This window comes from Perna viridis, chromosome 1, assembly GCF_037379345.1.
Source record: "Perna viridis isolate PV_CMFRI_1.1 ecotype Kerala chromosome 1, ASM3737934v1, whole genome shotgun sequence".
In the NCBI taxonomy this organism is placed as follows: Eukaryota; Metazoa; Mollusca; class Bivalvia; order Mytilida; family Mytilidae; genus Perna; species Perna viridis.
The window spans coordinates 18,715,362-18,730,570 of record NC_142445.1 but is presented as its reverse complement, the minus strand read 5'-3'; the positions used below and the strand labels follow the sequence as shown (position 1 = coordinate 18,730,570).

General features: G+C 31.6%; 2 protein-coding genes across 2 annotated transcripts in view; one reads left to right on the top strand and one right to left on the bottom strand.

The window, feature by feature from the left end:
- Positions 1 to 3,733: 3,733 nt before the first annotated feature.
- On the bottom strand, positions 3,734 to 8,578 carry LOC148627587 (RIB43A-like with coiled-coils protein 2). The gene is made up of 6 exons (XM_088575514.1): positions 8,363 to 8,578; positions 6,475 to 6,556; positions 5,872 to 6,102; positions 5,210 to 5,442; positions 4,536 to 4,763; positions 3,734 to 4,125 (listed from the first exon to the last, which is right to left on the bottom strand). Exons 1-6 carry the CDS (start codon positions 8,477 to 8,479, stop codon positions 3,877 to 3,879), a joined length of 1,140 nt encoding a protein of 379 aa, XP_088431640.1. The 5' UTR covers positions 8,480 to 8,578; the 3' UTR covers positions 3,734 to 3,876.
- A 151-nt stretch (positions 8,579 to 8,729) lies between these two features.
- Positions 8,730 to 15,209, top strand: part of LOC148627586 (structural maintenance of chromosomes protein 1A-like) — a 28,103-nt gene continuing 21,623 nt past the window's right edge. Inside the window, exons 1-7 of the mRNA XM_088575501.1 lie at positions 8,730 to 9,012; positions 9,803 to 9,879; positions 10,707 to 10,853; positions 11,226 to 11,374; positions 11,991 to 12,159; positions 12,544 to 12,756; positions 13,176 to 13,261. Coding sequence (XP_088431627.1) covers positions 8,862 to 9,012; positions 9,803 to 9,879; positions 10,707 to 10,853; positions 11,226 to 11,374; positions 11,991 to 12,159; positions 12,544 to 12,756; positions 13,176 to 13,261 — 992 coding nt within the window. The 5' untranslated portion in view covers positions 8,730 to 8,861. The remainder of the gene's footprint in view (positions 9,013 to 9,802; positions 9,880 to 10,706; positions 10,854 to 11,225; positions 11,375 to 11,990; positions 12,160 to 12,543; positions 12,757 to 13,175; positions 13,262 to 15,209) is intronic.

The window sequence follows — 15,209 nt, the reverse complement described above, 5'->3', positions numbered from 1 at the left end:
TATTTACATACTCTAAGTCTCACAAATGTTGGAAATTAAATTTCCAATATCCCTTCCCTCTCTTTGCAAGACTCACAGTGAATGTAAATAAGATAGCAGAGTGATCTGTTCTATATCCTGGAATAGTATTAGTAGTTTTCATTAGGGAAAAGATATCCCCCGGGACCAGAAAATAATCAAGGCGACTTTGTCCCAACGGAGTAGGTTGTCGCCACGTGTATCTCCTAGCCTCAGGATAGCAAGTTCTCCAAGGATCTACTAACTCAAGGTTATCAATAATATCTTTTATCTTTTTCTGTGAGTTAACATTTCTATTACTTCTGATATTGAAATTATCGATTGAGTAATCCAGAACCACATTCCAGTCACCACAAAACAGAATGCTATTATTTTGAAAAGACAAGGTTTTCTGATAAACCTCTTGGAAAAAATTTGGCTCATCAGGGTGAGTCATAAACTCAAATTTAAAATAATATATCGACCATTGGGGTCAGTAAAGGAATCATGTACCTTGAAATCAATTCCCCTTCTAAATAAAATACAAACTTCTGCGCTTCTATTACTGTGGTGACTGAAACGGCTCGTTCCACCCCATTCATCTTGCCAATCAGTTTCTACTTCTTTGGAACTACGAGTTTCTTGAAGGCAAATAATGGATGCTTTTTTCCATTTTAACCAGTTATGTACATCAGTCCTTTTTCTAACACTAGAACTAATACCCCTAACATTCATCGATAGTACACATATACTGTTCTCCACTACGTATCCGGTAAAGAATAACGACTAATAGTTGTAAGCAAAACAATATAACAAGAGCAGAAAGCATACTTACAAGCACACATTAAATCAAAGATGACACCATTTTTCTCTCTCATCAAATTATCATTCAACATCATGTGTAAACAGTGTCAGATAATAGGCAAACAAATATTCTAGTCATACCAAATCTTCAAAATTATCAAATTGATTAAAAGTTCTAATATAGGTGCATTACTTTGTGAAAAGGAAGAAATTCATGTAAGCACTTATTCCCTGGTTCAACACTGGATTGATTGGGTTGGGACATCACAACATCAGTTGCCTCGGGCATGCGCTGTGGTAACCTAACCCTAGCAGCAATGCAATGTGAATAAAGCACATACATGTTGAAAGAAATTTGTAGAGACAAAATAAAACTCAAATTTTCAGATCAAGAGAAAAATTGATTCTAGCAAAATAGTGGTTCAGCTAGTATAAGTTAATATGCGAGCAATCTAACTATTTAACAGCAAAACATAAATGAATAAATAAAGAAGGGAAAAAAAGATACACAGCAAAAAGAAGAATAATAACTATTTAACCATGTTAACTTTGGATAATCGTTAAGAACTTAAAAGAAAGTTTAAATGCATGCTTTATGGTAACTGCACTAAAACATTTATAGAAAAAAAATAAGCGGATGTTCAATCTGATAATATGCATATTTATTTTTATCTTCATCTTCAAACATGTGGCAACGTATACGAAGTGTAAAGTGTTGAAAAGTCGTTTGAAGAGTACTGATTTCTTAAAACCTGCGGGATATTAGGTTTTCTAGTAAATCATAAGAATTTTTATGTATCCACATATGATTGATGCCACTACGAGAGTAGGTACATGTAGTATTGCAACTAGCTTGTTGTCCATCTTTCACTGCGGACAATATCTTCACGAGGTGAATTGACATCTCTTAAGTGGAGCAAGACGAAGGTCCAGCTATATGTACCTTTCTTTGTATGGATTCTTATGAAGCTTTGGAATCAATGAAAGTAATGTAAGTCCTCACATTTTGTTTCGATATTTAGAGAAGACACGGAGAACTTATAGTTGCTTAGGATTTCATCTTTGTCAAAAGTAGTACGTCTATATGTGGCGTTACCTAGGGTGTTATTAGCAATGCCCAATTCATTGATAAGGCAACTGAGTAAATGGGCGAATACAATGTTGTTTGAAGCTTTATCCACAGGGACGATAGCATGTTTGTTATGCAGTGAGGAAAGCATTCAAGTGCCTCATGGTCGTTGAATACGGACTTGGGTCGTTTACTGACACACTTCTTTAGATTTTCAATACGATTGGGTGGTTCGTATCCAATCTGACGAAGACTCGACTTCTGGTACTTGGTCCTTTCCTCTCGATCTTTATCCATAATTTGGCATGATATTCAACAGTAATTCATTTTGGTTTTGAAATTATATTTAAAATTCAGGACCTGTGGTTCTCGACCATGAGAAACTACTTTACGTAAGAGTTCATTCTCAATGATATTCAAATCACCAGTGATGACGTGACCAGAAGGACTGAAATTACAGAGAGAAGCAATCACGAGTCAGAGGGGACTTCAAGTATTCCTCAATATTTAGATTCTGCAATGTCTTTTTATGGTTGAAAATTCTACTACTTATTGTCTTGGTATAGCTGTACGAGACAATAGGTATAGATTGATTTTTGAAATATGGTGGAATTTTCGACACTACCTCTTTATGATGAAGAATATTGCTGATATTAATAGCATCTGTTTCTTTATTTGGAAATGGTATATAGATAAACTTCCGGCTGTCATCGTGAAAATACTTCTTTGTAATTCCAATCTCATTTGTATGGCTATTTTTCTACATCTGATTGATCAAGTGTCGGTAAAAGGGCACATTAAATGTGAGAAAGTCGAGATTAGGCTTTTCCCTAATGTTCAACCAATATCTTTTCAACTATTGTGACCCTCCTTCTTTTATAAAGTCATATTTCTTGTCAAAGCTTGTATTGGTGCATTTTTTTCTTCAGAAATAGGGTAACTTATTCATGCAACTTTCTTGTGTTTAAAAATAAATAATTCTTTGTACTTCTGAATGGAAGGATTCATGATGAATAATAATAATGCAAATTTGATCATAGTTTGAAGTGAAATCGAAGATTTATATAAACATTTTTCATACTGTCAGTCTATATTAGTCAAACAGATTGAAGTATTGGCAATAGAACTTTTAAACTGGTATTTTAATGTATGTGCAACATATCCTTGTCCAAGTAGTATGTATAATCTGCTAGGCCCTATCAATAAACTCATTGTAATAGTCCCAAATTCTAACTAAGGCTAGAAAAGTATTTCCAACTTTCGTAAATCTTGTATCACATATATGAAGATGAGCTAGTGTATAAAAATACAAGCCAACTAATCAAGGTTTTGAAATACTTTATCTTTCTTTCAACAGATTTAAAATTAAATCTTTATTTTTTATCAGAGTGAAATGAAATATTTATAAAATCTATACATATATACACAGAGACATACATGATCTACCAGATTGGTGAAATAACTATTCAAAGGACACAGAAATGTACAATTATCATATGATTACACTAGACCTGGTGATTGAATGAGAACAATACAGGCAGTGACAGTAAATGAAGAGAAGTAAAGAAATAAATAAAAAATAAGAAATAACACACCTTAAAATTTACAGAACTAATCACAGACTCCTTAAATATAAATGGTTCATTGTATAATGTCCTCTACCAAAAAACAAAGAGCACTTACGATAAAAATTCAATTGCAACTCATGAACAAATTTAAAGGCCAATACTGGTGACATATGTCTTTCGAAAGTATACACATTTCATAATTGTTTTAACATTTTTGGAGTCAGGACAGGACTTTGAAATCTTACCACACATTCATACACTCACTCATGGTATCTAGCACACACAAACACTCCTCCCCACTTCATAACACAGAAATCAGTCTAGCCAAATCAACCACCTGATTTCTACCAGCATTTACTGCACTCCTTAAAATGTGATTTTCATTAAAGTTAACCAATAATTTAAAAAAAAAACAAAAACTGTTATATTTATCACACATTATCGTGTGCTGGTATTGAACTGCATGAAATAAGCTGCTGTTGGAGGATTTGTATAAACTTCTTTTTCTAAGTACTGTTTGTGTGAATCCTGTTCTTGAGCAAGACGTCTGTTTTCATCAGCATAATCTCTGTTGAGGTCATGTTGCTTCCTATTCATCTCTCTTTCTAACAACATGCCTGCTCTTGCATTAGCATTGGCCTGCCTTTCCCATTCCTCATCTCTGAGTTTGTTTTCTTGGTCTCTTCGCTAAAATTGAACAGAATACAATCAGTAGTCTTTTCCCAAGGGAAATAGTTCTAAACCTCAAAATTTAAAGAAATTTATTACAATAGGGATATACAATGAAAGATAAAAATGTTCAGAAAATACTAGTTTTTAATTTTTTAATTTGAATTAACAACAATTTATAAATCTACTCATGAATTCCTTAGTTTAATTAAGAGTACATAGAATATCATAGTGCTTTTAATTGTCTATTTTTATCCCTTAGAAATTCAATGTTTCTTTTAAAAAATAGCCAAATGGTCAATAGTTGTTAAGAAATGTAAACGTCCTTTTCCCAAAGATTATCATATACATTTTTCAAAATTCAAAGGGTTTTTTTCTGTAAAAAATGGCCAATGTCCTTTGCTTCCTTCTCCTTTCACAATGCATACCTCTTTCTCCAATCTCTGTCTTTCTTGTTCTTTCCTAATCTGCTCTAGTTGTTGTGGACTCATTCCCTTCCATCTATCTGGAATAACACGATGAGGACCAAATGCACTCTGTGCTACAGCTGGATTCTCTGTTAGGGTATCTCCAAATATATGGTTGGCAATTTCGGTCATGTTATCATCAAAGTCTTGTTGTTTCTTTAGTCTTTCACGTTCATTCCTCTCTTTAGCCTAAAATGATGATTTACATTTTCTGTAACATATAGATATACATAATATATATTTCTTTATTTGAAAAAATCCTTTTTTTTTTGTTCTTGCGTTTGTTTGTTTGGTTCTTTTTGGTCAATTATCATATACTGGAACTTCTGACTAAATCAGACTGGAAGAGAATAAGCTTGTATCTGTTTTCTTCTGAACTTATTGCATCAATTTTTACTTCAATTTATGTTATTTAGCAGTACATTCTAGTCATCAAATAGTATTTTACTTTTTATATATTTCATTTCAGTGTATGTGTTAAGTACCAATCCACATAAATGTCAGACACCATCAATGGTAAAGTGATTCATGGTATATAAAAACCAACTTAACAAATGATGCCTTTTCACCCTACATATGTTATATTTCTACAAAACAATATCCATTTCTGTAAACCAAAACTTATATATACTTACCAGTGCTTGATTGTAATCTGTTGTAGCCATATTAATTGCTCTTTTACATTCCTCTTCTGCCTTTTGTAATTCCATTGCTCTCTGGTCTAGTTCTTTCATTTTTAATTCATACAATCTATCAGCTTTTTCTTGGTTCAGCCTGGCTTGTTCTTTTTCTCTTGCTTGCTGTGTTGACCACTCTCGCAGCTGTTCCTGTTGGAACTTTGATCTGGCTTTATTATTTAGATCCTCACCTGTAAAAAATATTTTTTTATCAATACACATATAAGCCTATTTCCACACAGTATATTAAAAATACAAGTTTAAATGAAGATATTAATATTGTAATAGTCTCATTTAAGATGGGATAGTACCAAGGAGTAATCAAGGGAACCAAGGTTATAGCGGTAATCAAAAGAATGTAATTCAGGAACAAAGACCAGACATGGAAAACAGACACACACAACAAAGAACATAAAGTAACTAAAATCATACATTAAATTGTAACAAAAGCAAATGAGCAACTCGGACTCCACTAGACATATGCTACCTCATCTTTAAATCTACCTTAGTTTTTTTGTTTATCAAAGCAATTCATTCTAATTTTCAATCTGCAATTATCGGTTGTTATTTCTGTTATATCATTTCAGAAATGAATACTTAATTTTATATAAGAACCATACCATCAAATTTTTGCAGACTTGCAATTCCACAGCGAGGATCATCATCACTGACTCTAGCTGGTTTATCTTTTTTCAGGTAGTCAGGATCGTACAAATCAAACTCTCTGCGACCATCTGGCTGCTGATGTAAAAGCCTGAATTCATTCATTGCTTGATTAAGGGATCTTACATCCTGTTCTTGTCTTTTCTCTAACATCTGTGATATTTTATCATTCCTGACTGCATCAGCAGCTGCAATTATAATTCACACATATCAAATCTAAAGTTTCAAGCAACTTTCTCATTAAAAGCACTTATTTGTTTATCATTGTATATGGAAAAAATACCACCACCTCTATTGAAAAAATAAAACTGACTTATGATAGTGAAGTAATGTTAATGAAATCCAAAATAAAGTACAAGAATTAATTACTAAATATCCACACTGCCAGTGTGGTTCAAGGTCTTCTCAACAAAATAGTTTTTAAAAATTTTACAAAGTATCCCTATTTTTTTTCTTGTAAATGAGCATCCATTGCATTGACATACTTTACTTCAACCGAGTTATAATGTGCAAGATACCAATATCAAATGGTTCACTTAAAAACATTGTCATGTAATTACCAAATGCTTCACTTCTTTTTCTTTCATACTCTTCCTGTTCTTTTTTGTCACGAGCTTGTTGCTCAATAGCCTGTAAATCAACCTGCATAAAAAAAAATATTTAAGTATTTTTTATTTGTGACAATTAGAATGTTTATGTTCCTGAAATGGTTAAATAATGATATAATAGATTAGATATACTATGGGTCAAAAAAAATTCTGGTTTAAAAAGGGAAACATGAAATATATTTATTAGGGGTATGGACATGTGTTTCTTTGGGAGCCTTACAGGTTTCACCTGTCACATATTTAAGCATTCAGTAGGAAAGGGAGAGACCTTCCACATGTATGATTAGTGTTCTAGCTAGGATTTGAAAATAGAGGAACGCAGGGAAGAAGGCACTTTAACACGTAGCATGTTTTTTTTTAACAAAAAAGGGACATTGATTTTGTATGTTTGTGTTAAGTCAGTAATTTGTATTCTTATTGCTTACCTGCCAACTTTTGAAAATGAAGGTAGCATCATAATTTGCAAACTGAGTAAATTTGAATGCATGATTAATATATGCATAACACCTTTATTGTATTGAAAGACCTTTCTCAGATGGCCAAGTGATTTAAGAATCTTAACACATATATATAGAGGTGACTACGCTGTAAATGTATTACTGCAACCTTCAGATCTTCTATGAAAGAGTTAGGAAATCAATTTTGATTTTATCAACTGTTGTGTGATCAAGATTTTCATTGCTTTTGCAGTTAGGCAGTAAATCAACTAATGGAGGTGATAAGGGCAAGTGATTCTTTACATTTATGACATGTTGCATGAAATGTTACAAATATTCAATATTGCTCCAATTAAATATCAAAATCTTAAGTAAGTAGAAGAAATATTATTTCCTATAACTATTACAATTACAACTTATGGAAAATGTCCTTTACTGTTGAAGATATAGAAAATTTTTTAAAATATTGAAATTATAAGGGAGGTAACTGACATATTGAATAAACAAACATGTGCAACATGCAATTGTTTACACCTGTAGTTCTACAAAATTTAGACCTGTTACCTTGAAAATATTTGTTAAATTAGTTGTGCAGTAGAAATTAATTATTAACCAATGACTAGCTGTCCATAAAATTGTTATAGATCCACTCGGGATTCAATTTCTACTTGTCAATCATTATCGGATAACCCTGGTCAGCTGATTGATCACCGATAATTACCTGAGGTTTACCTGAAGGTTAATTACGACACGATGTAGTTAATGAAGGTGACACTTCTTAATTGGCTTGGGGTTATTTATTAACAAGAGTGGAAATGTTAAAGAGCCATTCAGGTAATTGCAAATGAGCACTAAAAGGGTACTCAATAGGGGCAGAGGGGCGTGATATGGGCGGGGCACGGCACCCCTCCATTTTGCCATAGCTAGGACACTGATATGATATATGTTCTTTATACACTATTTTCAATGCCATCTTTTCACATTCTGTATGTTAGATCTACTGGTCAAGGAGAAGTTTTCACCAGCAAGTAATTATGCGAACTGAGTTTTCAACCCCTCATGTTTAACATGTTCTTTGCGGAATAAACGTCTAATTGCTGAAATTTTGCCATTGACATAGAGCTATCATTCAATAATTTTCAATAGGGAATAAAATTTTGGTGAGGAGATTGGCGTGAATTGCATCTGTCTTGAAAACGACAGAATCTACTCTCTGACCAATAGTACGTCGATGGAGTGATACATGAATGTCATGACACTAAATTTATCTCTAAAATAATAAAAGTATTTCCATAAAAATTCATAAATTGTAAAACATCATGCAAAATATCTACAAAATGATGATGTGCACTCGAAGTGTTAGTGATCTAATAATTTCTGTGGCGCCTTGGGCATTGTCTTACCCCAATCGTTCTTGTTTTTGCATTGAAAATTCTTGATTTTCTCTGTTCTTCCATCAATCTACGCCGCTCTATAGCAGCGGCCTCCTTATAATCAACGGGTAGGTCTAGCTTGTACATTTTGAAGGTTTTAGTGCCTTAAATTTAGTAAAGTATGCCTGCTAGCCAGCCAGGTAATCCCGTTGCTAAGTTTACGCTGTTGTTACCCGGAAGTGAAGTGCGAATCTACAAAACAAAATAAAAAAAAGCAAAAATATGATAGACAATCCTATCTTAACTAATTTAGTTTCAGTTAATCAAGTTACGTTTTTGGAGGTTTTCTAATTCTTCATTAATTTTTAAAAAATATATATATTAAATTATTCACATCGGACTATTATTTACATCTCGCATTTGGCGAGACCTATAAAGCGACGTCTGTTGGCGCTAAAATTTTGCACATAATGTGAATCAAAACATTTATTTTTAACTGTTCAGCGAACTGTAGCTGTGTTTCGTTGCAATGGCAGTTGCATTTTCCCCTCAGACCCATTTTACGAAAATGCCTGGTCACTTAAAGTACATTGAAGTTGACAATTTCAAATCTTACCGTGGTAAACAAAGGCTTGGGCCTTTCAACAAATTCACTGCTGTTATTGGTCCAAATGGATCAGGTAATTCGCATTATTTTGTATTACTTGTAGTTTATTAAATTGGTCCGTCAGTTGCCTTTTGTTTCTGCTTTAAAACATTATATACGTATTACCTGTTAATTGTGTAAGTTGCATTACATCTATGATCTACGAACACCAGTGCCAAAAATGTATATTTTATTTAGCTCATATTATATACCGTTAAAGTGTTTTAAAACTATGTATAGCATTATGAATAAACCAAGCTGTAGCTAAGCTGTTTTTTTACTGTCAGTAATTTATTTAGGTCCAAGCTAACGAACTCAGTCTGACATGTGAATGGTGATGAGAGTAATAATGACACATAAATTGAACTGATATATTTTGAAAATAAAATGTTAAAGTACATTATGCCATATCATGACATATTTTTGATTTGTACAATATATATATATATATATATTAGTGTACCAAGTCACCAAGAAGATATTCCTTTCTATTACTTTTTGACTACAATTTTTATTACATTTAAGCATTTCCTATTCTTTTATTTTAATGTGACATTATGGTTTGAACAAAATGTAGGTACATTTATGTATGTGTTTAATTCATGAGAAGGAATAGCAGTGGGTTATTTGTTATTTTTTCTTCTTACCTAATTGATTTTTCTTAAAAGGGTGTTGATTATGGGGAAAGAAAGTACATGTAATGTGCTAAATATGAAAAATCTTGCTATCAAATGCTCAGTGTTAAAATTGACATTTTTAGAATGTATTTGAACCTAATTAATTGTTTGTTAATTATATTTATCATACTTGTATAATATTTAAAGGAAAGTCAAATCTCATGGATGCTATCAGTTTTGTGTTGGGTGAAAAGACATCAAATCTACGTGTTAAAAAACTCAGTGTAAGTTAATATTTACTACCATCAACCAAAATTTTAATTTCTCCACCCATCACAGTGGAGTCACTTGTCTTCATTGTGAGACCACAAAAGTAAAAACTAAGATAATATTGCTCCATTTCTTTACTTTTCAATATTTTTTTCTGTTCATAACCGAGAAATATTACTAAACTGCTAGAACCATTATTGGAAAAGGGCCATGGTGCCGTGCCATGCTACTTTGCTTTAGATTAAACCCAAATTTAAGTAAACATTGGTATAAAGACAAGAGTAGTAAACTACAGACAATTTTTGAAATGGAGACTCCACTGTGAAGAGTGGAGAAATTAAAATTTGTAATTATTACCAATAGAAGTATTCAACACTTTTAAAGATCCTTTTTCTAATTAAATTATTACATTTGTGCTAAATTTGATATAATAGTCTTAAATGCAATTATAAATTTCAACACTCACATTAATTCAATATATTATTATTAGTGACTAGTTAATTGATTATCATCATTTATTTTTCTGCTGATTTTGGAGGAGAGGTTGTTTCATTTAAACATACAAATGGATAAGGTACTTGGATAAGCACTTTTTTGCAAAGGAACTTGCAATCCCCCATCGAGGCAATTTAAGTAAAGTCTATATATTTCATTCAATTTGTCAGTAGTATTGATAACCACCCATGTATAAGTTAAAATAGTGCCTTTCCCCGTACACCATATGTTTTTATAGAACAGCTCAAATAGTGTTTTATTATTCAATACCTCAATTGTATGTCAACTAAAGTTTTGGTTTAGATAGAATAATCTTCATTGAAACATTTATTTTCTCACTTTTTAGGATTTGATACATGGTGCACCTATTGGACAGCCAGCTTCTAATAAGGCTACTGTTACTGCAGTATATGTTAATGAAGAAACTGATGAAGAAACACATTTTACAAGAATTATACATGGATCCAGTTCAGAACATAAAATCAATGGAAAGGTTCATAACTTTCTTCAATTAGTACCACTAGATTGACCAATAAACATTACTGCATATAGATAACAAATAGTAAAAATTGTTTTGACTGATATGCTTTCAATTGACAAAAACAAAATGCTTTTTATAATGCTTAAACACATTGAGGGAAAAAAATACAAATTTTAATGTATACATGTAATGAGAATGGATATGGTGAATATGTCAGACAACAATCCCACCAGGATGAAAACTGTCCGCTCAAGGCCATGATTATCCAGCCAGATCGATCTTTTACTAAAATGGTTTAAAGGTCTAAAACAACATCTGCAAGAACTAAGTTTAAATTCAATATCAGAGTATCGTAATTTTAACTTTTTGTTTGCTCTTCCGCAGCCAGTTACAGCCAATCTTTACAATGCACAGCTCGAAAAAATAGGAGTCATTGTAAAGTCCAAAAATTTCTTGGTTTTCCAAGGAACTGTTGAAAGTATTGCAATGAAAAATGCCAAGGAAAGAACACAGATGTTTGAAGAAATAAGCAGGTAACCAATCATCTTTCATTGATTATGTTAAAGTAAACAATTTACTTAGCTCATAATTCTTTATACAATGGCACATGTACTTTTAATATATGATAATCTTTAATTATTGTATATACTATGTTTTATTATAATATTGACATGTCTTACGTGTACATATGGTGAGACTTTAATAATATATTGAATCTTGAATCTAGCTGCTATATTAGAATCTAAAAAATTGAAATTTTTTTTTATGAAGGCATTTGTTTTCAGAGAGCCTTATTTTCATCTTCACTCTTGTTTGATTGTATCTTCTGTTTTTCAGACAATTTTTTTTTTTTGGATAAACCTGTAACCATTTTTAACATTTATGTTTTCTTAAACTACCTGACTTTAGACGTTGTTGGTAAATTTTCTCAAGTTCTGCTTGCAATCATTTTGTACAAGTCTATTATGAACTAGGAAAACAGCTCATAGGGCCATTTTATTTGTTTAATGAAGTGAACTGCTGTACAAACCTTAAGTGCCAAGAATAAGTTATATTTAAAATTTGAAAATAAAATTAAAATTTGGACAAAATCATTGAGGTGCTATTGAAATATGCTGAAATTTCCAACTATGCTAACATATTTTACAGATCTGGTGAGTTGAAGGAAGAATATGATAAAGCTAAGGCAGAAATGTTAAAAGCTGAAGAGGATACTCAATTCACTTATCATAAAAAGAAAGGTATTGCAGCTGAAAGGAAAGAAGCAAAACTGGAAAAGGATGAAGCAGAAAGATTTCAGAAATTGCAGGAACAAATGGTAAGGACCTATAATGTGTACATATTACTTGAGTAATTATCATATGTGTCAATGAATTCAATAGAAAAAATTGTCAACATAGTAAATACTAAAAATAAACCATTATTTGCTTAAACACCAGCATTGGTGTATATTTTAAGATTATTATTATTTATTAGACAAGGATTACTAATAAACCAGAGTTTATAGAAGAGAAGAGTGCGTGTAAGTGTGCTTGCTCTGCTTATAATTAAATTAGGGTAGTGAACTGTGTGCAGTTTTCAGTGTTCTGGGTTAGTGAAGTTTGATATGTTTGTCCATTGAAATTTTTGATAGTTCTGAAAAAAGTTACAAAACAGCATAACTATTTTTGAAGATCTCTTCTTTTACTTTTTTGTATAATAGGAAGAAAAACAGTTAGAGTTGCAGCTGTTTAAGCTATTCTACAATGAAAGAGATATTGATGAGTTGGCAGATGATATACAAAGAAAAAATACATTGCTAGAGAAAGAAATAAGAAGGAGAGATAAAATAGATGATGAGGTCAAAGAAAAGAAAAAGGAACAGGGTAGAATGGTTCGAGATCTGACGAAAGTAGAACAGTCCATTAAAGAATCAGTGAGTTTTTGTCTTCTTAATTTTTTGGCATTTATGATAGTGTATGTCTGACAAACTTTTAACACTCCTGCCTTGGAAGCTTTATTTTTTTTTAGTTGTTTAATTAAATGTTTGTTTGAACAGAGGAAGCTCTCTTTCATGTATTCATTTTCCATGTCAAGTACAGAATAATTCTTTTGTTTTAAAAATCATTGAGAAAAAGTTCCAAAGTGAACTTTAAAAAAATAATTAATGTCAGTCTTACATCAACATGAAGTTATAAAGGCACCAGTGTTACATTTTAACAGGCAAACACTGAGGTTATTGTCGTCTGTATAAAAATCTGCACATGGTATGGATTTAATAGATTAATTCTTTGCTTAGTTTTGCTAAAATAGTGGTATTTTTAATATGACTGTCACTATTTACTCTTTTTGTAGGAAGTAGAATTAAATAAGAAGAGGCCTTTGTACATCAAAGCAAAAGAGAAAACATCACACATGATTAAGAAGGTTGATGCTGACAAGTAAGTTCAAATGCAATCATGATAACTCATAATGTACTCTTTGCTCTTCCCTCTTCAGGAATTTTTTAATTAAAAATTACTTGTAGATTGAAAATTAAGATACATGTGCAAATGAAGAATGAATTTAATACTAGTTTTTGAATTTTTTATTAAATACTCTTTATCGGCACAGTAAGCCATTAGTGGATTTCACATAGCTAAGTACTAACCAAATTATGTTTTGTATCTATAGAGATCAACTCCTATTAATAACATTCATTTTTTACCACAAATGATTTGTATCTACAATATAACTTCTATATTAGTGCTGAAAGTTTCCTAATTTGCTAGTGCTCATACTGACTGAAGTTTTAGTTCCCTTCATAACATATGCTGGTAAGGAAAAAACTGTTGTCATTGAAACAGATGTAAAGAATGCTTTTTCAGAAATTTTAAAGTGCTGGAATCCGCAAGAATTATACATAATTGAAAAATAATGAATCACACTAAAAAAAAACAGATGAATTTGACAATGTGACCACATAGTTGACGGTCTATTGAAGACAAATCGACAGTTAGAGGATGCAGAAAAGCAAATTCAAGGTTACTATGTAATGAAAGGGTCTCACTAACCACTTCTTACTTTTCCATTAGTCTATGTGTTAAAAATGTAATTTTCAGAGTTTCACTGTGAATTCTGAGGACAAATGACATCTTAAAATTACATACCATTGGGAAGCTTGGAAAATATGGCTTTTAAAATCGTTATGGTAATCATACAATGATCGTCGAAATTTTTCATAAAATTTAATTGAATAAAATAAAACTTAAAATCCACATTTTTACCTTTTCTGCTAATGAACAGCATGGAGACAAATTACACATACTGTATTCTTCTGTGTATACCCCACACCTTTTTTCAACTTTTTCTTTGTAACAGGAGGGGGTGCGCAGTATACACCCAAAAAATGAGTTTTTAGATTTTTTCTTGGAGACATAATTTTCGGGAATCAGAACTGAAGTTGTCAACAAAATACAATTTTGAGCCATTTCATATTTTTGATAATAGATTTATGTGAAATAAACAAGTAAAGTTTTACTGCTTTTTATTAGTTATTTCATCCATCAATGCTGTTTTCTTGCATTTCATAGTATGTACATAAAACTGTGACTATCTTTTTATTTTTCTCTTGAAACACATTGTCCTAAATATAATTTCTTTGCCTGTGTGTGGTGGAGTGTCAAATACGCAATAACAGGAGTGCCTATCTGTCCACAGGCCCATTGTCATTTAAATATTAAATAACAAAAGATCAATTTCAAAGGTGAAAACAAGTGTCTTATCCTTTAATCTGTCTGATGAACTGTTTCCAGATGTCAAATATCAATACAGAAGCTTGGCAAATTAAAACATCTTTTTTTATAAACTGTCTGACTTGACATGATTGTTTTAGTGTATACCTGATTTGCATAAGAACAGGAAATGTACACTTTCAGCTGACTCATTGGATGGAGCCAATACATCACTGTTTTCTAATCAATAAATGGCTTGTAAAAGCTGGGAAACATACAAAAATACTTTTATTTATAAGATTAATTATGAGAGTATACACATTTCAGGGAATTTTCTTTAATCCTTTCATCTCAGTGTGGTTTTCTGCTGGTGATTTTTCCTCACTTCCCAGTGTGCATTTTACATGGAAACGAACTTTTTTTGTCAGTCTCTTTCTCTAAGAAGTGGGTTTGTGGAATACACAAATACACACAATACATGGAAGAATACAGTATAAACAATATTCATACACTTTTGTAGTAAATTACAAATATGGTTTTGAAGCACTCGAATTACTGACACTTGAAAAAGGACCTAATGTTATTCTGCATTTCAGATGACATTTTGAATTAGATTTCATGGTAAGACTGTGGTGTTGTATTTTTTTCTTCTTGATATTACAGAATTTAGCACTTA

What these genes read in the sequence shown, in the direction of transcription:
- LOC148627587 (XM_088575514.1), bottom strand. Translation starts at nt 8,479, where the DNA reads ATGTACAAGCTAGACCTACCCGTTGATTATAAGGAGGCCGCTGCTATA. An exon ending in CAAAAACAAGAACGATTGGG is followed by an intron (nt 6,557 to 8,362) that starts GTAAGACAATGC and finishes TTTTTTATGCAG; the next exon opens with GTTGATTTACAGGCTATTGA. An exon ending in AAGTCTGCAAAAATTTGATG is followed by an intron (nt 5,443 to 5,871) that starts GTATGGTTCTTA and finishes TATTTTTTACAG; the next exon opens with GTGAGGATCTAAATAATAAA.